Source organism: Passer montanus, unplaced genomic scaffold, assembly GCF_014805655.1.
Source record: "Passer montanus isolate IOZ18808 unplaced genomic scaffold, ASM1480565v1 scaffold7, whole genome shotgun sequence".
NCBI lineage: Eukaryota > Metazoa > Chordata > Aves > Passeriformes > Passeridae > Passer > Passer montanus.
In genome coordinates, this window is record NW_024372147.1 from 1,078,799 (window position 1) to 1,101,467 (window position 22,669).

A 22,669-nucleotide genomic window follows, 5' to 3' on the forward strand; every position below is an offset into this window, starting at 1 on the left:
ATTAAAGAGGGAGAAATATCCAAACATCTGATTTGACCAAGCAGCCCTGCTAAGGGTATCCCCACCAGTTGCAGTCTAGAAGTGCTCAGATGACAGAATTTCCATATCAGCAGACATGATAGTTCAAAATCAATTCAGATGCTTTGACACATGAGCCCATTCAATTTTTAGTTTTGATTTTAACTATTCAATCTGTCATTTGTACTGAATGCCAACACAACAGAGTGTGAATATTGTAATAGCAATAGGTTGCTAGGGAAAGCTACAAACCAATATTTCTATGCACATAAGGAAAAACAAACAGTCCCAAAACACCTTCTCACATTTTGTTCCAAAACTTGTGTACCAGTGAGTATAGCTATATAGATATAAAAGTTCTGTACGGCTAGGAAATGAAGTGTGTGGGGAAGGTGTTAACTGAATTTCAAGGAAGAGAATAAAATTATCTGAACAAAAGAGGCAAGAGTCATAAGGACCATAGGATTAAACAAGTAGAATTATTTTTTTACTAAAATATTCCAAATTTTACTTACCACTGCTGTTCTGCTCTTTCTCACATTCTCCAGTCCCTCAGACAGAGTTGTCTGTTCTTCTGTAAAGCTTAATTTTGTATTACTACCCTCTCATTCCCATGGAATTCCTTCATTGTCTATCAAAACAATAAATATTTCACTCAGTGCATACTTTAGTGTACTAAAAAAAATTGCACAAAATGCAATACAAAATGGAGGGGTTTTGTATTCATTGCTCTTCTTTCAGGCCCAAAAAAATTACTGACTTGTGCCTGACAGTATAAATTCTAATAATTTTAGAAACTTAACAGAAATAAGAGGTCAAAAAGCCTAGCTCAATAAAAAATAAGCTGCATTACTACACATCTGCGCTGGCTCTGTCTGGTAGACCCCAGGAACACTAGAGTAGAGGACTCAGGTCTAAAACATTACTTTCCCACAACAAGGAATATAAAAAATGGTAAGAAGGGAGTTACATTAAAGCTGAAAAATAAACTGCCCTCTGACAGTCTGCTGATAATAAGGATAAAACGAAAAATTCAAGAGGTGATTGCTAGCCAAGTAAAATAAAATGCATACAACAAAAATGATTGTTAAGCAAATCAGTCAGTGAAATATTTACCTCAGAAGAAAGACAGGGGTAAAAAACTAAATTTATTAATGAATTCAGCATGTATATTGCACACTGATATGGAAATCCTGTGTCAAATTTTCTCCTTACTCGTACATGAAGTTATGGTAACATGCTCTGTTAGGCTTTTAAAGAATGCAAGTATCGTGTACAAGCACATTTAGAACAGATGGAAGGTGAATTAATAATGGAGCAACAAAAGTGCATAATTTTGTACAGTATATCTCAGAATGAAAACATCATATTTCCCATGGGCAAAGGTTCTAATAATTTACAACACCTGGCTGTACCCTCAAGTTGCACACTACCCAAATTAATCACTATGAGCCTTACTGGCCTGGAGTTGCAAATTATATCAAACCAGTGTGTATCATGAAGAAAAGATGACAAAGCTGTAAATTTGCAGGTTCAGTTCAGACCAAACCAAAGGGATCTATTTGGCTACATGGCTGTCATTCTGCTCTGTCATTGTCAAAAAATTGAGATGATGGTACTTTTTAAGGGATTATTATGAAAATAAAGTCTTCATCTGGTGACAATCCTCAAATTATACAGAATTTGCACCATGTTTGTCATATCAGGAAGCTGTTACATGAATCTTTAAGAAAGACATCTAAAAGAAAAGGTCTCTAAACCAGTGAGGCAAAACGAAAAAAAAATACTCACACAAATAAAATAATTTTTAAATACTAATATACTTTTAAGAAATTATATTTCTAATCTTGACACTTTAAAGATTCCTCATATTCCAGAAACACATATAAAATAAAGCATATCTTTCCACATATGACAAATAAGCTACAAAACCACAGCTCTGCTGAAGTTTATGTCTTTTTAATACTATTTAACAATAAAATATTTTCATCTTCCTCTAGGCCTTGATTAAACAGTTAAAGTCAGGTTAAAAAAACCAACTATTATTTTCAATAGTAAGAAAAATGAAGATAGCAAGGTCAAGCCTAATTTAGGTGGGATTATGAACACGAAAAATATTTTTCTCAAAGGGCTCAGATGGGATGTAAGGTTTCAACTCAGCTAACCATTTTAGTATTTCCTCTTCAATCATATAAATAGTTAGCTTTATTTTAAAAAAGGCTGGTTGCATGCTGCTTGTGTTTGTCAAAAAAAAAAAAAAGGAAAATTAAGTTGCATACCTATACATCTGTAACATAAAAGCACACCTGTCAATAAGGCAGATGTATGTGGTATAGAGGAATTTTACTCTGGCAAGTTATTTTCCAATATATTGCCTTTTTACAGTAAGCTTTCAGGGCAATATGTTACAGTTATGAAAAAAGACCAGCAGGTAAATAGAAGATTCAAGTATTTTCATTTTGGTTAGTGCTGTATTCCTCTTCAGGTAATCATTTCCCAAATGTTTCTTCACTATTGGACTATACCTTCAGAAAAAAGGTTCATGGCATATATTTTTCATTATTATAATTATACATATTTCTTTTCAAGGACATGGTAGTTCCCTTGGAATTTTATTTTCTCTAACAAAATAATTAATCTAATCAACCTGATGCAAATAATTACAATAAACTCAGTGACTGAACCTTTCAAAGGAGCAACCATCTTGGAAAAGGAGTGTGCATTGGTAGGGATTTCAGAGCCATAAGAGCAAATTAGGAGTAACTGGGTTTCTTGCAGTTACTCTTCCTTCAGCAGGTACACTTTGCTCAATGTCTGATTAGAAGCTCTTGGAGGAAAGCTATGATTCCTAGGTACGGAAGGGAAGTTTCGTTAGATGGCACTATTTCCTCTAAACCAGGGCACAAGAATTGACTGGGACACTACATGGTAACACCAGTTTAGAACTCCTGAGCAATGTTTAAATCAGAGCCACTAGATGTGCAGGATCATTGAATCATCCTATGGAATTTTTAGAAGGCCATCACAGTAGAACTGGAGCTCAGCCCAGAATAATATTCCTGATGGATGAGTAACATTTGCTTCAAATTCAATTGGATTGATTCAATTTCAGTATCACTGCCAGGCTCTTCCATGCAATTTAAAGGATTGTGGCTGAACATCAGCTTTTATCTTACAATGCACTTCTGGGCATTACTTTAGATGCATGGTCTGTATGCACAAGTGCCTACAAACAAAGGCAAATAACACAGTATTTTTATTAGTGCTGCAGATTGAAACCAAAATTGTTGACTGTAATTTGTGTTTGTGGCCAAGGGGCTGCCAGCTCCAGTTTTAGACTAGCTTGGAAAAAGTTCTGGATTGGGTTTTGAGTAGGAAAATAAAGATAAACACAACAAATAAATTCTTAGTTAAGGTACAAATAGAGTTATAACACTGAAGTTTGGCAGAGAGAGAAAAATCTTTTTTATTAAACAAACATGTAAACTCTCAGGGAAAAAAAAAAGTCAGCTTGTCTGCAAAATGCAGTTTTCTTTGTTGTTTTTTACTTTTAATATTCACTAAGTATACAACTCAAGAAATAATCCATGCACATTGAATTATCCAGACTTTGAGAAGAAATTTTTGAAGAAGAGACAGAGGAAGAGGTAGCTGAACAAACTTTTATTTTTCATGCATGTTTGTTGGTGGACAGAGACGGCCGTGCCATTTCACAGCAAAGATTTAGATAGCTAATCTGGGCAAAGAGCTCTGGCATCATTTCCTCACTAGAATGTTTAATTTGTCAGCCTTCAGATTTATCTTACCCACTTCTCACACAAATGACAAACATGTTGCCATCCCTCAAAAAAAAAAAAAAAACAACGCTAAATGTAAGCATTCACTCTTTTTCCCTTAAAAAAAAAAAAAGGAAATCTCGGTGAGGAAAATCATCATACCACATCAAGGTCATCTGACAGTATTCAGGATTTTGGGGAACAATAAAAGATGGTTTTAATAAAAGATCACCACTACAAGAATCTAGAAGACTAAATATGAAACAGTGCTATAAACAAACACACTTCTTTCCATAATATGCACTTTCATAAACATATAGGAAATCTCAGGACAGTACACACTTTTTTAACAGTTTGTAGTTCATATCCTATGGGAGATTTCAAATGGGCTTGTCTGACAGGATCAAAAAGATGACATACAATGAAAATAAGCCTACCCAACACTGTTCCATTTCTTTGTCTTTTTATGTTTAGTTGTTGGTTTACATGTGTTCTTCAAACTGTCACACTTTCACAGTCCCACAAAACCAAAGACGAAACAGAGGACTGAATTAAATCCATAAAGAAAATTTATCTGATACCAGTACCTCAGAAGGCCCTTATTCTCAGTAGTTGGCTGTCGAGAATCAGCTTTCACTGGCCAGTTGCTTAAACATCTACCTTGTAAACAAGTTTTTACAAGACCTCACCATTAATGTTCAGCTGAAGCTTTTCATTCAATTGTGGAATTTTCCTCTGAAGAAAATCTTCAGTCAAAAATTATCTTACAGTTTAATGAGGCTGCATGAACTAAATTACCTTGCCCCATGGCAAACAGAGCTCCCTAGAGGCTGACTGGAAGTTTGTCCTCAAATAATACATACTACGTTTCACTGCATATTATCAGATCATTTTACATAATAACACAGAATATAAAGAAACTGCACAATCTCAAAGGTATTAGCAAATTATAACCACTTTGAGAAAAACTGGTTTAAAAAAAAAAAAAGAAAATAAAAAAAAGGGGGGGGGAACCCACAAAAAAAAACCCCAAACCCAAAGACCAGATTCCCAACTCTGTTGCACGAGTGTATTTGCAGAGAAACTCTATTAATTTCAACACTACTTAAGAATTCACTCTGTCTTCTAACAAAAGTGAATATCTAGAGTCTTAAATGCTAGAATGTAGTCTTCATTTCAGGAAAGTTCCCTCTCTAAATGTCTTTTGGGAATTATAATTTTGGATCAAAATACTTTCTTACTGTGACACAGTATGAACTTGCATTGATTTCAGTAAGCCTACCTGACAATAGTAAAACTTTAATCCCTGAGTATGATACCTGAATTTGATCAATGCAGAACTCCATAAAATAATTAAATGTATTTATATATGGAAACACTATTTCTATTATTAAATTAGAAATATAATTTTATCTATACTTTCAAGTTAAAAATCAGCAAAGTCTTCTCATATTTTTGGTCTGACATTTGAGAGCTCTGAAAAACACATAACAAGTAACTTGTGAGCTGACATTTAGGACCTAAATGCCAGTGGTCACTGCACACCTCATAAAACAATGAACATTTTCTTTTAACTGAATTTGGCATATTATTACTAATATTCTTATTACTTTGACCATTATTCTATCAGCTTTGACCATTCTACAAGGCCAGCATCATGAGAATGAGCACGAACTTTGCCATTTGTTTCAGTGGGTGTAATACTGATCACTCATACTCAGGAGACAAAGGCTAATCTATTTCCTCATTTTTTTCCAGGAGCTCTACAAGTAGAACTAACTGGAAAGCAATCTGAATGCACAAAGACACAACTAAACAAAGTACAATACACAAATTGCAATTTAAAGGGAGAAAGATCCTTTGCACATGCAGCAAGTATACCTGGGAACTTTTATTTCTGTACATTATATCTCAAATTTCCTATCTTTGAGTGATATGGGAAGATAATAGAATTAATTTGGACATCATTAGTGGAAAAAATGCAGAAAAAGTGGTGAAGCTCCCCTCTTTCAAATAGCAGTATGTCTACAGTAATTAACCACAGACTGAAAAAACAGGGAAAATGAATTGGTTTCAGGAAAAGATAAATCACGCTAAGAACTTATTCTTAACATATGCTACTGACAAAAGCTATGGGAGCTCAAATCAGCTACCTCAGAGGACATAAGGCTACCCTCTTTCCCTCTTACAGAGAAAATTTACTGTGCATCTTTTTCTTTTATACTAGTGAACTCAGAAGTTGTCTTCTGCACCACAGAAAACCAAAACAAAAAAAAAATAAAAATAAAAATAAAAATTAAAAAAAAGTGGCAGGGGGATATTGACATGTTGTCCACATTAGGACAGAAAGGAGGTTTGATCAAATTTGATCCCAAGCCCTTTCGCTTTTGCTTTATACCATTGAGAAACAGCAAACATCCATCTCTCAGCTGTCATGGTTTAACCCCAGATGGTAACCAAGTACCACACAGACATTTACTCTCCAACCCCCCCGGAAGAATGGGCAGAAAAATCAGGATAGAAAAGTAATACTTCTGCTTTGAATATATAGCTTTGAATATATAGCTTAATAATAGAAACAAAGTAAAATATCATAATACTATTCATATTCATTGTGATAATAATCATGACAAGAGAGAAAGAAAATCCAAGATAAATAATGTCAAATACATCTGCTCATCACCTGCTGACACAATTCTAGTTGATTTCTGAGAAACAAAATCACTCACTTCTAGCCAATTCCACCAATTTATATGGCGAGAATAAAGTTCTATGGTATGGAATATCATAAGTTCAGGTCAGCTGTCCTGGCTGTGCTCCCTGCCAGATCTGTGTTCAGCTAGCAGAGAATGAGACACTGGAAAGTCCTTGGTTTAGCATAAGCACTACTTAGCAACAATCTAAACAACAGTGTGTTATCAACATTATTCTCATACTAAGTCCAAAACACAGCACTGTACTAGTTAGTAAGAAAAAAACTAATTCTATCCTAGTTGAAACCAGGACACAGCTCACACCAAAAAGAATGTCTATCTTCGCTAGAGAATTCAATCTAAAGTATGAACTTCTTTTTCTTTCTTTTTTTTTTTTTTTTTTCTGTTTTTGTTAGGATTACATTAAAGCTTTTATGGTAAGCTTTAGTGGAGATGGGAAAACCAAGACTACTGCTATGGCTGTTTTGAAGAGAAAGGTCCCAGAAAGGCCGGTCAGACTCTGTATTACCTTTGTCTCCTCTTAGACCAGCTGTTCTCTTGCAAGTGCAACTGCCCTGGTAGTGAGAATCTGCTAGTAAGGGTATCCTGAGAGTGCTGAAACACCACATAAAGGCTCAATGCAATTATGTTCTTAAACAAGGGCATTGCTTAACACTGTGCATTTTATTTTTAAAACAGAATGTGATTTTTATTTTGATTTTTATTTTGTTCTACTTTCAGAGAGAGGAAATTCATAAGTCTTATGTTTTCAAACTTCCTAATGCAGCTTAATATTTAACAGTGTCATATGGTAAACAAAACATTGCTTAAAGAAAAAAAAATCCAGTGTAATAAAACCCATAAAATTATCATTGGAGGTAAGCATTATAATCAAGGCCTTCTTTAATACCACAAGAAAAAATAACCTAATAATTCTTATTCTTTTTGGCATTACCTATTCAGAAACAATTGAATATGCCCACTTATTTAACTCCTTTTCTTTCTCCTCTCAACACAACAAAAATACTTAAAGTATTTTTTAGTCCTGAAGCTTGTGAGCATATGTTCACTCATTCTATAATTAATAATCCCTACTTTTATGCAGTATATTAAAATAGAAAGTTACAAACATATGTTATTTTTCTCTTCAATTTATGTCTATGTTAAACAATAAAATATATTATTAATATATTAAAATCTACATAGGAAAGAGCATAAACTAATGAAACATGAGTATTGTTTGTGCTGCATTTTCCTACTATCATGTGAGGAAAGGAAGCAAGATGTCATTAAAATCAAACCCAAACCCCAAAATTTTAATAATCAACAATTTTTTTTTAGTATATTCATTACATTTGTTACATATATTTCTATTTATTATGTTTAGTATATGGCAATGTTAGTGGATAATAAGAACAGATTTGGTCAAAAACAATAACACAAAAGTTGTCTTACTTCTCCAAAGCACTTTGTTCTAATCTTTCTTTCTCCTTCCTCTGACGTTCTTTGCTCTTCTTAACTCGAGTTTCCCATAGTCCTCTTATGACAGAAAAGTCAAATATTATCACCTGATGCCCCATATTGTTGACATTAAGCTTCTCCTGCAAAAACAAGCCAATTGTTCAGAAAAAGGAATAATGAGATAAATAAAGCTCCAAACTATCAGGTTTCATTAAAATTGTCTGGGGAAAAGAGCTGAAGTCATAAGAAATATTAACATAGTATGTTTTCCATCTTCCCAATTTATCTAGGGTTTTGTGCTGGCAGTAATCAATGTAGCATACAATTCACTTCTACATAAAATCCATGGCAACAGCTACACACTGAATTTTTTGTATTCTTTACATTTTTTCCTTTTCAAGATAAAGACAGAGTTGCAAAAAAAAATACTGGTTTGATTAAGTAACACTGATGAAAATAGCTTTAAAGGTTCTGCATTTTTAATCGTTTCTGTGACTAATATTATAATGAATGCTCATAAAGAATTTATTCATTTTAAATCATGCAAAAGCACTTCATCTGGAGCTGTTGTGTATTGATCTTTATGACCTCAAACTATCCTCTTTCAATGGAATTTGTGAAATTCCTGAAAATACTGTTTAATTTTTTTTTATTATTATTTCATTGCTGTTTCCACTAAATCACTCTTATCTCAACCCATGATCTTTACTTTTTTGTGCCTTCATTCTTCCCTTGATCCTGCTACAGGGGTAGGCAGGCACAGTGAGAGAGCAGCACATTGTCTGGTGTGTTTTGAGGAGGAGCACTAAATTGGAGAATACAATTCCTAAACCACAACACATATGGAAACACATTCCAACAGTCAAAGGCTTGGTATCAGTGTATCAGGCTCCATACAGTTAAGAACTGATGTCAGCCAGAAAAGAAGCTCAAAAAATATATATCTCTTCTGATATAAAATGTTGGAAAACTAGTAACAATGGACAAAGAAAACACTTAGTTGCTCATTCTTTAATGGCAACCTCTTTTCCCACCCTTCTTGACTGGGTGGACTGCAGGATGTGGACTGGAAGAGAAAACTTCCTCCCACAAGATCAGTTTCATGACCATCTGAGGAACCTGAACATACATAAGTTTTTGGGGCCTGATGAATGCATATCAGAGTTCTGAGGGAATTGGCTGGCAGAGTTGACAAGCCAATCTCCCTGATATGCAGAGGATCATGGGAACATCCAAGGGAAGCTCCTGGTGAGTGGAAAAAGGGAAAAACTGCATCTATCCTTAATAAAGTTAGAAAGGAGAACTTTGGGCATTACCAAACTGTCAGCCTCACCTCTGTGCCTGGGAAGGTCCTGGAACAGATCATCCTCCTAACTATGCTAAGGCACAAAGAGATCAGGAAGATGATTTGGGATAGCCAGCAGGACTTCACTAAGGACAACTCTTGCCTGACCAATATAGTGGCCTTCTATGATGGAGGGACTACACTAGTGGACAAGGGAAAGGCTACAGATGCCATTTATCTGGACTTCTGTAAAGCCTTTGACTCAGTCCCCCACAATGTCTTTCTCTCTAATCTGGCAAGACATGGATTCAGCAGGTTGAATGTCGGATGGATAAAGAATTAGGTTGACAGAGGGTGGTGGACAATAGCTTAGAGTCCTGATGGACACCAGTGACAAGTGGTGTCCCACAGGAGTCTGTATTGGTACCAGTAGTAGTCAATATCTTCCTTTATGACATACACAAAAGGATTAAATGCACCCTCTGCAAATTTGTAGAGGACACCAAGCTGAGTGGTGTTGATACACCTGGAAGATGGAATGTCATCCAGAGGGACCTGGACAAGCTTGAAAATTGGGCCTATGGGAATTTCCCACTTATTTTTCCACTTTCCCGCTTGGCACAAGTGCAACTTGCTGCACTAAGTGCAAGTGCAAGGGCAAGGTTCTGTACCTGGGTCAGGACAACCCATTAAAATACAGGCTGGGGGATGAACAGATGGAGAGTGGCCCTGACCAGGGGGACTTAGGGGTGCTGGTGGATGAGAGACTGGACATGACCCAGTCACGGGCACTCCCAACCCAGAAAGCCAAATGAGTGCATCAGAAGGAATGGTAACCAACTGAGGGAGGGGATTCTTCCCTTCTACTCCACTCTAATGAGGACCCAACCTGGAGTGCTGCATCCTCCTCTATGTTCCTCAGCACAGGAAAGACATGGACCTGTTGGAGTTAGTCTAGAGAATGACCACCAGGAAGATTAAAGGAGAAAACCTCTCCTTTGAGAAGACTGGAAGAATTGGGATTGTTCAGCCTGGAGAAGAGAAGGCTTTGGGGTAATTGTAACTGTCCAGTACCTGAAGGAAATCTACAAGCAAGATGGAGAGAGCACGTAATAATAAGACAAGGGGCAATGGATTCAGACTGAAAGAGATGGTTTAGATTACATATTCTAAAGATACTCTCTACTGTGAGGGTGGTGAGACACTGGAACAGGTTGCCCAGAGAAGCTGTGGATTACCTATCCATGCTCAAGAGCAGGCTGGGTGGGGGTCTGAGCAACCCTGTCCAGTGAAAGGCATCCCTGTCCTGGAACTGGATGATCGTTAAGATCCTCTCCAACCCAAGCCATTCTGTGATTCTCTGTGTGAAACACAGCATATCTTACAAGATGGTGCTCCTTACAGTGGTTCAGTACCAGCATAAGAAACTAATCACCTACTAAATCTCTAATGCAAGTACACAAACAAATCTTGATAGAAGTGGAACTATACTTTCTTGCTCAGAGTCACTAGTCGTGATACAATCACCACAATATACTAGCTCTCATAAACAGTAGCTAGATTACCAACAGAGGAAAATCAGTTATTTTAACTTTGTGTGGGCTTTTATTAGAGAACACATTTATTATACCATTTATAAGCTTAGGGGGAAAAAATAAACAGTAGAAGAAAACCCTTCTTTACCATCTACTTATCAGTTAAAGAGCAATCCTCCCCATCCTTTCCTGTGTGTTTTCAAGCTCATGTCTATAATTTTCCCTCAGATGCTACTGTGATCATTTTTTCCAAGCATTGTGTCCTTCAGCTTGGTCTATTTATTATCTGTCCTTCTGTTATAATATTGAGGACAAAGGGGAAATTATTCTCCCCTCTGTATTTTTTCCCTTAACTTTGCAACTGTGGCTATTCTCTTTCACCCCCTTTCACCTACACATCCCTCTGTAGTACATAGGATATAAAGGAATAATTTATTCTGAGCCAGAAAAACACCCTCATGTCCTCTGGAAAATGCACAGCATGGACTAAAAAGAATTATGTGTAGATATGTCCAGAGAAAAGGTACCTGCTCACCTTATTAGTCATCTCAGTAAGAAAGACCCTCTCAAATACCAACAAGTATTGGCTCAGAAACTGGTCAGAGACCAGTATCATTCTATTCACAAGCCCTTCTGTATCTTAGGATGTTTATATAAATGTTATCTTTGTTGTTCATAAAGCTGCAACTATTTCTTGTTTATCTTTGATAGCACTAAAAATGAGGCAAAAATCCTTCCTAACCTTTCTGGAACTAACAGATGACAGCAGCTGAGTCAAAACCCCATTAAAACAGTGTAATTAAAACAGTGACCTTATTCTCTGTGGAAAGGTTTGTCCTTCTAAAACATATTTGCTACTAATTTACAGGAACTGTTTACCTCATAAAATAAAATGTTCACCTCTGCTTACAGGAGGAAGAAACCCAATGACAAGAACTTCACCCCTCACAGTAACTGCAGACCAGCAGTCACTCTGAAGAGTCTAATTCATTTTAATAGACCAATTCATAGAAGTGTGTTTTGGTAGAAAGGCTGTTGCAGAAGCTGAATTGTTGTGAGACAGTGAAGTTGCAGCTGGACACTTGACCTCTGTTGGAACTAGATGGCCTTAATCAACAGAGAGTCTGAATCGACTGTGAAAGCACTCCTTTTCCTTGACTTGTTTCTCACCTTCCTGTCTCACAGGTTAAGTCATCCATTCTTTATTGAGACACTGATTTATTAAACACTAGGTCAGAAAAGTTCATTTTATCAACATATTGCTTTTATCCATATACAGCTTTTACCCACATGTTGCACTAAACGGCAAGGCATTGTAGGGTTTTCTTCCTTGGTAACACCAAGCAGAGGACAAACTTGGGTGGGAGGTGAGAGCTGTCCATCATAACGCCTCAGAATTAATCTCTTCAGAGGGAGCAAAGCTACAAATCCTCATCAGATTACAGGGTGACTAAGGCTGTAGAAATATGTATCAGGACAAATGTGAAATGCTTTTTGACATCTACAACTCTGAAAAGGTCACCTAGCAATCTTCACAAGGCTGTTGCTTTATTCTATATCCTTGTCTAAAAAATAGGCATGAAGTATCAAGCATGATGTGAGAATATGTATTTATCAAAATTCAGACACCATCATTTTCTTAATGATGAGATGTTGCCCAGAAAGCAAAACTGGCTAAAGCTATGCTTAGCTGATACTGAGAATAGGTTCTTCAGGATACCTACTCATACATGACAAGGATTTATCACAGAAGAAGCAACTAATAATAATGATTTTGATTTCTAGAAATACATGCTCAAATTCACACACAGCAGTTTCTTTCTTCCAAACATCAGATTAGGCCTGTAGAGGAAAACTCAAAACTATCACCTATTATTCACAGGGTAAGCTACATTTGGATAGAGAAAAATCTCAATCATACACTTCTTTCTAACTTCTTAGCTTCAACTAGGAACACAGCTATGTTTCCTCCCATACTTAAGCTACTCACAAGTAATCACTATTATCATTCCGTCCATTATCAGAAACCACAGCAAAGTTAGAAAGGACCTTTAGAGATCACCTTGTCTGACTACTCTGCTCAAAACAGTCATACAGTTCTGTACATCCTGCAGCACCCCTCCTCTTCCAATTTCCCCATCATTTTTTAATTCAGCACTGCTTCTTTCTCAACCCACACTTACACATGATCATTAAGGACAGGCTTTGTCATAGTTGTGAGGATTATGTCACCCATCCATATGGCAATAAGGGAAAAACAAAAAACTATTTTGTACTCAAGAAACAGGCAACCTTGCTTTCGTTAAGGACAAGTCCTGCCCACAAAAGCAGTCATGGCCTGCATTCGCAAGACCCGACTTGAGTAACATCTACATCTAAATTATGCTGTAGTTCATCAGTACACCTTTCTTAGTTGATGCATGGTTATAACATTTATCAGTCTTTTGAGTTATTAGTGAGATAGGTCACAAAACAAGGCTATTCACTAACATATGGTAGTTAATGTACAGCACTTTCCAGGGGAAAAGGGATTCAGGAACACAAGAAGGCAATGTCATTTACAAGAGAATCATATCTGGAGAAACTAGTTGTCTCTGTATCTGTGGAAGCAAATAATCTTATCCCTAGCCGTTACACCTCCCAAGAAGTTATCTTAAGACCTTAATCAATATCCTTAAAAGGCAACATACCGGGAAGTCAAGCTGATCTTTCCTTCCTTGTAATGATTAGCTCAGAAACAGAGTTGGCCATTCAGGATACTTTTTTTTTTTTAGCTGTTCTAAGATTTTAGGAAATATTTTCAGGTAATATAATAAATAAATAAATAAAATCCTCTCAAAAATTTTAAAATAGCTTTTTTTTTAATAGCTTTTTTTTTTTTTTTAAATAAGCATTGCATAGCTTGGCAAGGTGATATGAGAGTTTGTAACCAGAGAAACTTATATTAGTGGTAGAGGAAAGAAAATTTTTTTTTTTGCTTCAGTTTTCCTGCTCTTTATGCTGTTTTTTAGGAGGAGGGGGAATAAAAAAGTCCCTTTGAACACCATGGCTTTTGCATCTCTTCCTCAACCAGCAGGTTATGTCAACCTTGTCCTTGTTTTCATCAATAAAGAAATCACGGAATCTGTGGAACTAGAATTTTCCTTCTACATTATAAACCTTGTACATTATAATCTCAATTTCATTATTCCAGGGTCCTGTGCCTTCACTAGGACACATTACTAAGTCCCTCCCCTACGAAGGAATTCTCTCTGACACTTCCTATTGCAGGCCCCATCTCAACACCAAGACCCATCTTCTTACCAAGTGAATTTAATAATCTGATTTAATAATCTGCCACTTCTCTGGGCCAGCTGAGGTGAGAAGAAGCAGTTGTTCTGTAAGAGCACTCCTTTGCTCCCAACATTTGGGTTTGTGTGTCCTATTGCTGTGAGCTATCCCTACATACATATAGCAGAAAAACTGCCTTTCCAGACACTTATGTGCAATTTCTGCTCTTAGAAAAAAGAAAACTTTTCTTTAATCTTGCATAAATTTTATTCATTTAAATGTATCTACAAATAGGCCTATTAAAATCAAATACAGTCCTCATGTGTATAATGATATTGAGCATTTGGAGCATTTGGATGCTCTTAAGCATTTGGAGGATAAACTGGCAAAACACCATATTAGGGATGATACTCATCATATGTTTTTATTTAAATGATATAATATTAATGCCAAATATTATTGCTAGTAAAAGCATCTGCCTAAGTATCTGCATGGATTATTTTTATTTTATCATTTATATTACATTTATTTTATTGTATTGTATAAATTCACCTAAAAGTAGGCAGATTGGTCTCTAGCATCTATTTCAGACATTCTTTTTTAAATAGTAGGAGTATTCAGCTCTAAAACAGAATCTCTTCAGCAAAGTGTTGAAAATATATAGGATGAAAAATAAGATAGCTACCTTGTAATGTCTATAGTCTTTATTATTTTATATTTATTGTTATTCATGTTGTTGCTACAAATATACACATACTTCATATGTCAACTCTACAGTAAAACTGGAGAGGTTTAATATGCTGTGCCTTAAATGCCCTTGCTCCCTTCAGCTACTGATATCTCCAACCCTTGTTTACAGGTCTGCCACAGATGCTACCACAGCCATCTTTGATAGCAGCCAGTGATCTTGTGACCACTTGTGCTTGTTTCCACTTGACCTCTGAACCCTTTTCAAATGAACAGGCATTTGATGACTGGGATTTTTCCTTTTTCTTTTTTGTTTTTTTTCCCCTTTGGGTTAAGGGAGAAATTTGTGACTTTCAATACCTCCAGAAGTGTCACCAACCTGAGTATGGAGGACCACTGAAGGCAACAAAGTTTCAAAATTAGGATGCCTTTTGGCAGCTCCTGGTGTTAAATGCTGAAGGAGTTTCATCTCCATCACCTGCACTTGCACCACAAGATGCCATGGACTACCCGATCTTCAAAAAAGAGTTTAAGGACACATAAGCTAAAAGCAACACTGAATTCTGGATGGAAGGCCTTCCACAGATAAAAAGTGCTTTTCAAATCAGCAACTTCATTGAAAGAGCAGTTTTCAGCCCTTCTGCACTTATCTCAGCATCTGAGATAGATCAATCAATGAGTAAATACCTTGAGAAGCATACTACAAAAATAAAATAAAAAAAAAAAGGAAAGGTCTTCTTTGAAAAGAAAAGCAGTGGAGCACAAGAAAAGTATTCTTAGATATGATGACTCTGTAGTCTGCCGAGATTAACTGTACCGAACTCCTACAGCTCCTTCCTGTTTACCAACATTATCTGTCTTCTCTGCAGTGGGTAGAATACAGCCAGTGACAAGTCAAAACTGCATTGGCTTTGTTATAGTAGAGTGTAAATTTCTCTGAACATAGCTGTTGTCAGCGTTAGTGCCAGCCAACCTGTGTGTGTACGGTATTCTAGAACAAGACCTGTGTCTTGAGTCTGAAAGAGTCCAACATAGTTTTGACACTACAGATAGAGCTAGTATTAGTCTCTGTTAACAGCTTTCCTGATTTCACATGGCATCTGGTTGCCCTAGAAAGCAGCACTGTGTATACTCTCCTCTGCTGTTTAATGTGAGTTATTAAATTATTAACGTTTTGGTTTCTTCAATTTGCTTAACAACCTGGTTCACTTGGGCCCTTTTTCTTTCAGATGACCACTGTGGGAGATTTGCTGCACTCTAATGAGTATTACTGGCAGGATTACATGGGGAAAATGTGAGTGAAATATTTCCTACCAACCCTGCAAATAATTTCTTAGGAAATAAGCTCACTCGCCGTGTGCTTCAGAATCATCAAGTCATTTATCTCAAGTTTTTAAATAATTCAGAGAAAACCTGACATTTGGATAGCAACTGAACACATTTTTTATGTTATGAGGAAAAGATTAAATTAGAGAAACATGCTGTGATTGAAAGAGCAATAGAGATTGTGGCACTGTTCACCACATACAATTACATTTTGCTAACTGAGCAAGCTTGTAAGTGGGGTATTGCTTCTCTGTGACGCTTGAGGAGTGGGAGAGGACTGCAAAGTGGGAAGTTGCTCTTCCCTACCTTGTTTTGCTTCTAGTAACAATCTTTTATTGTTCTACACCAGCAGGGAATTATTCTTCCTGCTAATTTGGTTGGTTTATCTGTCACTGATCTAGCCAAAAGTGCAGATTTGACAGTGAGAGTTTGAGGTCTGGGATCCAAGATAAATTGTGTTTCAGAGCACATATGCATTCGTGCATGTGATTGCTGGGTCCTGGGGAATATGTGGGCAGGGCAATGCAATGGATCACAGCGGGTGTCCCCCTGAAGGCCTGGGTCCCCAGAGATCCAAGAAATGTAGCTACAGCACAGAATAAATACTAGAGGAAAGAGACAATCTGCTCCAGGGCTGGAGAAGGCAGTCCTGACACCTGGACATGAGCCCAGATGTTTTGGGAGTTTGAAATGTTCCTTCCTGTTCTCTCAAGAGTACAGTCTCAGCCAGCTGGCTCCTACATAAACAAACACAGACAGACAGTGACACTTTCAGGCTATTAATTAGTCCAACTTTCAGTGTAGTTAATTTCAGAAATTAGTGTCTTTCTGTATCACGGAGCTTAATCATGAACACTTTGATGAATTAAGGTCTTTTTTTAGTTTTCTTCTTTAGCTATTTCATGGAAGAGACATTTATGAATAGAATCTGACATTAGCCTCTTTCATACACAAATAAATAACTCTTGCATTGTTTACATACCACAGCTAAGAGAAAATATATCTTTTTATTAACCTACTCATTATATCTTAGGTAAAAATAGCTATGAGCACTATAAAGTTAAAAACAGATATGCAAGAGCTGAACTTGGTTTCCACAGTTTTTATGTGCATATTTCTCTTTGTCCAGTGCTGCAGCATAATGTTTTACTGACAGTTTTCATTAATCAGTTCCTATTCTAGACATAAATTAACCAGTCTCACAAACAAGAGTCCTCTTTATCACTGCAGTCTTCACATCTTGATTTTTAGACAATTTTTCACAGGGTTATTCATTAATTAGGTCTTTAATTATGGATTAATTAGCAGCTGAATTACAATATTCCTTATACTTTCTCAACTCTTGTAACACTAATATGTTTGCCATCAAGTATGATAGATGTTACATATGCAAGGGGATTTATTACAGATGTATTCCCCTAGCACTTCAGTGAGCTGACTAATTATTCTTCCACTGACAATGAAGCTAATGAAACACTGGACTGATATCTCTGACAAAAATCCATTCTTTTTTTTTTCCATTGGGTATTGCTGAGGAGAGGTCTAGTTCTCTTAAGACTGAAAGAGGGATGATGTATTTGAAATGGGCATGCATTTTGAGGTTGTTTCTTGTCAAAGGAAAAACAGCTCAAAAGTGTATTACATATTGGTAAAGGTGTTGAATCTATGTATGTAGCTGTAGTCAGCAGATGTAAAGAATTGTCTTGGGTAGCATACAACAGAGTCCTGGGAAACTAAAAGCATGTTTTAAGAACTGATTAGAGAGATCCCTGTTAACCTCTCATACATAGACCCATGGCAAATAAATTGGCATTCTTTGTCACTGAGCAAAACATTGAGGCTTTCATATACAATTAGATGATATTAATTAAGCATAAAATTGCACTCTCAGGTCTCTAAAACTTGTTTTGCATCCATTGTGGTTTTTAACACAATATTTGATTGACTTCTTATTTTTCTTAAGGTTCCTAAGAACTGAGGCTACTATTACTTACCTTTCATGTAGCCTTAGAGGATACAGCCTCTGAAATTATCTCTGTGAATGCCTACATCATAAATGTTATTTTAGACTCTCTGTCCTAACTGACACTAATTAAAAACTCACAAAATTTATCATTTTCTTTTTCTCTCTTGGGTGCATTTTGCATGTATTGATCTAAGAATTCAATCCTGCCTTTACTGCAGAAGGAGAACAAAAACCTATGTCTGACCTACAGCAGTCCTATTTCCAGTGTTGGATACAAGATCATTAGTGGTATAATGAGTAAAATGGTCATAGCCAATTGCAAGGATATTAAATTCTGTAATTTAAGTTGGTAGATAATATAGATAAGCAAGAGATCATGCTGCTTTCAACTACTCCAGCAATCAAGTTATTTTAGTTCTAATGGCCCAAATTCCACCTTAAAGTCATGAGGTGGCATCTGTATTTTATCAGTTCTCTCACCACAGCTGTGTCTTTAGTCTTTCCCACAAAACTTTCCCACATCTGTGGATAGGGGACACAGGTGACATTGACAGATGGACACCTTCCTTTGGAATAATTCTCCACTTTTACCTACTGTCTGAGGAGAGCAAAGTGAGTGAAACTCTTTGGTATGATCTACCTCATTGGTTAACAAGCATTATCATCTATCTCTGATCCTTGAAACTGTGCTCAATTAACTGCTGTTCAGAGGAAGAGAGCTGGTCAGTACCTTTCAACCTAGAAATGAATAGAATGATAGCACATAAATGCTTGTTGTGGTAGCAACAGCAATAATGACAATATTTGACTTTAAATGATAGGCTGTGTTCTCAAAAGATGTAGCAGGCTGTATTTCCTGTGCCAATTAAATTAACTGTAAGTAGCCTTCAGAAAGTGAAGTTCTATAACTCTTTTTAAATTCTACTGTAGATTTTGGCAGACAGCAAAGATAAATGACTGACCTCTCAAACCATTTTTTTATTGAAAATCATTCTCACACATATGTCCTTGAGATGAAATAGCAATGGTTTATTATAACTGAGTCACAGAGTGGAACTTGAAGGGTTTCCTAAATTATAAAGTTTGGATTTGTCACAAGTATGAATCTATTTACAGGAACTATGTACGGGGTGAATCTCACTCTCTTTAAAGATACCCACCAAACATACTGCCTTGCACTAACTGCTCTCTGTTTCAACTACTTTTCCCATATGCATTAGTTTTTAAAGATCCGCAGCACAACAGGAGCAACCTGATAGCTATTTCTCACTTTTCCTGCCATTTTCCACCTTGACCCCACACATCTGAAGAAACACAATAATCAGCAAAGCTGTCACTTACCTACTACTAAAGAACACAAGTGTCCAGAGCTCCTGAGTGTGCTCTGCAGTTATTCAATGTGGGACACTGAGGTTGTTTATAGCATAGCACAGCTCAGGGCCAGCCAGATCTGTTTGAACCCTGCAGCGTGACTAGCCTTCCAGATATACTAATATGCTATATTTGTAAAGTGATAACATGATCTGTGGTCTTACAGCAGAGACACGGGCAGGATAAAGTGTCTGCACTGCATGAGTCAACACAGGATGGAAACAACAGTGCTAGGACAGCATCTCATTTGCTTCAAGGGAAGTGTGACAGAGCTAATATTACTCATACTTATGTATATTTGTTGGAAAAGGGCAAGGAGCATAAAAGAAAAAATGCATATACAGTCTGAATTCCTCTAGTACAGGCTACCTTTTCCTTTCCACATCCATTCAATTCTGAAATAAATACACACATATGTACACAGACTATCACCATGCAGTTTGTATGACTGATTGATTTACAGCAAATTCTGCTTTTCTTGCTGATGGTGGCTCACCTTTTTTAGGACAATGCTTTTCACTTGTATTCCTGCTTATTGTTAGTGGAACAGAAGGGCAGGGCTGTGGGCAGCCAGAGATCATCTTGCTGCAGGATCAGCATTGCCAGGGCAGGGGCTGATAAGCTCAAGGAGATGATGATATGAGCCATGGGCAAAAGGGATGGGTCCTGGGGATGCAAGAGGGAAGATGGACATGGACACAGAAGCACATCAGGACACTCATGGCCCTCCCTGACAATTCAGCATGAATGGTTAACATTTTCTGATTGTACCTTTGATTAAATAAGCCCATTCATTTCTAATCAGAAAACTATGGGAGGGAGGGAGGGAGGGAGGGAGGAGGAAGGAAGACTATTTTCAAAAAATAAGGGTTTTCATCATAAATATTTTCAAAAACTGCTTTTTTCAACAATTACTGCTTATTTTTCGTCCCTGCCAGTAGCAATAACCATTAATTACTGCATCTGGGCTTAGCTTAAAATTAATTTCATTTAAAATTCAGCTTTTCAATTAAAATAGTTTCATATTTTTAAGTATTTTTTTAAAAAACAATATTTTTCAACAATTACTGCTTATTTTTCATCCCTGCCAGTAGCAATAACCATTAATTACTGCATCTGGGCTTAGCTTAAGCTTCAGATACTGGTTTTACATTGCTGTGCATTCAGTGACCTTACTGAAATCACATCATATTAGAATGGGAAAGTCATGATCTGTGAGTTTAAATGTTCAATTTTGTCTTCAAGCCTGAAGGACAACATTTCAGGATTCGCTTTGATAATTTTCAATGCAGTGTGTTTCAAGGTATGGCAACATGCCTGAAGGATCCTGCATCACATACCCTTACTCTTCAGTCATCTTAGTCTTCACAAATATCAATAATAAATAGTGATCACCACATCCAATTTTCTTATTACATTTTTATTTTCTCATAAAACTACCCACAAATTTTTGGGTAGTTTTTTAGGTAGAAAAGAAACACTACCACATGGGGGTTTTTGCCATGTAGTGATAGGGATTACCTGTTGTAATTACCTGAGCATGATCAGACTTCAGCCACAAAAGCTAATGAAGAAATAATTGAGGAAAACAATACTTTGGAGCAGGGAGAGCACATCCCTTCTTTATTCTAAAGCATGGTGTGTAATTCTCCTTTTGTGCACACTGCCTGGAAAACATGTTGCTATATTATTGTTCAGAATGTGACAACATGAAATAATAATTAATTAACAATTATATTAAGAAAATACTGACCTCTATCTTACTTTTTCAGGATCCATGCCATGCTGTGCAGGTGTTGCTTTTGGCAAAAGAAGGTAAGACTGTTCTTAAAATGTTTAAATACTGAAATGTGTTTCAGTAACAGAAAGCTGAGCTTGCAGTTAATTCTCTGGCCTTAGCCAAGGATTCATAGATCAGCTAACATTTCAACTACAATCATAGATTACCCATGACAAGGAGAGGCTTGAGATATTTGCTGGAAAGGGAATGAGAAAAAAGATCAGCTGATGAAGTAGGCATCACCTACATTTAAAAAAATCCTATTAAAGAAAATGCACTAAGGATGGAAAAACAACTGAGGAATGGCATGAAAGATTTAGAAAAATATTAAAAAGTGACTGACTGGGAAGAGAGATAAAGGGGTGAGAGGGACAGAATCTATAATACTGTGTAGTTGTGGATTTCAGTGTACTTGACAAAAAAATAAAAAGGAAAAGGAAAACTGTAAGTTAGTACATAAATGCTAGAATAGTATGAAAATACCACAAGCAAGGGAGTAGAAGACAGCACACTGCTCAGGCCAGTGAACAGACAGAAGGCTTGCTTGCTAACAACAAAACCCATTGGCAGGCTTGAGCCTATTTTAAGGCATACTAGAGTGACAGAAGCTAGTTTGTTCAAAGGTGTTTGCCTACTGCATCCTGCATCCCAGTTCATCATCAGCAGTATTCACTGTCAGAGCCAAACTGACCTTGGCTCAAACACAGCCTTGCATGCCTGCCACAGCATTCCCACAGGAATTGCTTCTCATCCAGGTGATCCAGTAGACTGACCAGCATCTGTGTACTCATATGACACTGCAGTCTACTGAATCATCCTCCTGGACGAAAACCATTGCCTGGGAAGTTGTACAAAACCAGTCATTTCATAAAGAGGCCTGGTCCATTTTGGCTGCTGGAGTTCATCAGTCTCATGAACTGGAGCTATTGTGAAATACAGAAGTAGCCAGCACTGGACTCCCTGACAACCAAGTCTTGGAAACAGCTTGCAAATCTGTCCAAGCTATTGTAGTTTGAAGCCAGCTGCTCCAGAGGCAGCAGCTGTATTGCTTTCAGTGATAAATTCACTCTGAAATCAAAAAAGCCCTGGTTATAAATCAGTGTGCTATCCTAGGATAGCAGATCATCTACCCACAAAACTGACAAATCCATCACTCAGATAATCCAGCTGATGTAAATGAGAATTGACTGTAAACAAGCACACCAAGAGATATTATCTTTTTCCACTTGTGCATTAGGTGTAGCAAAACTTCCCTACTTAACTCAATCTCTTCTTTATAGAAAACTCACAAAGGCAACAAAGATACCAGCAACCTAATCTGCTGTGCAAATAATTGCTGTATAAACATATCTAAGCTTGTTTTTCTGGTCTATCTTCCTTGTTCATTCTAAGGATAACAATATGCAATTAAATTAAGGTCAGTAGAAAACTCTAAACATTAAGGTCAGTGTCTGGGTAACACAGGCTGCAGGCAAGACCTAGCATGGGGTAGAAGTGGGAA

The 22,669-nt window shown here is 36.8% G+C and overlaps 1 protein-coding gene across 1 annotated transcript in view; it reads right to left on the reverse strand.

Annotated features, from left to right (window-relative positions):
• The window catches only part of LRRC2 (leucine rich repeat containing 2), a 94,037-nt gene extending 74,538 nt beyond the window's left edge, over positions 1-19,499 (reverse strand). The window contains exons 1-2 of the mRNA XM_039729748.1: positions 19,359-19,499; positions 7,943-8,088 (exon numbers count right to left, since the gene is read on the reverse strand). Of these exons, the coding sequence (XP_039585682.1) occupies positions 7,943-8,067 (125 nt within the window). The 5' untranslated portion in view covers positions 8,068-8,088; positions 19,359-19,499. The remainder of the gene's footprint in view (positions 1-7,942; positions 8,089-19,358) is intronic.
• Positions 19,500-22,669: the final 3,170 nt, after the last annotated feature.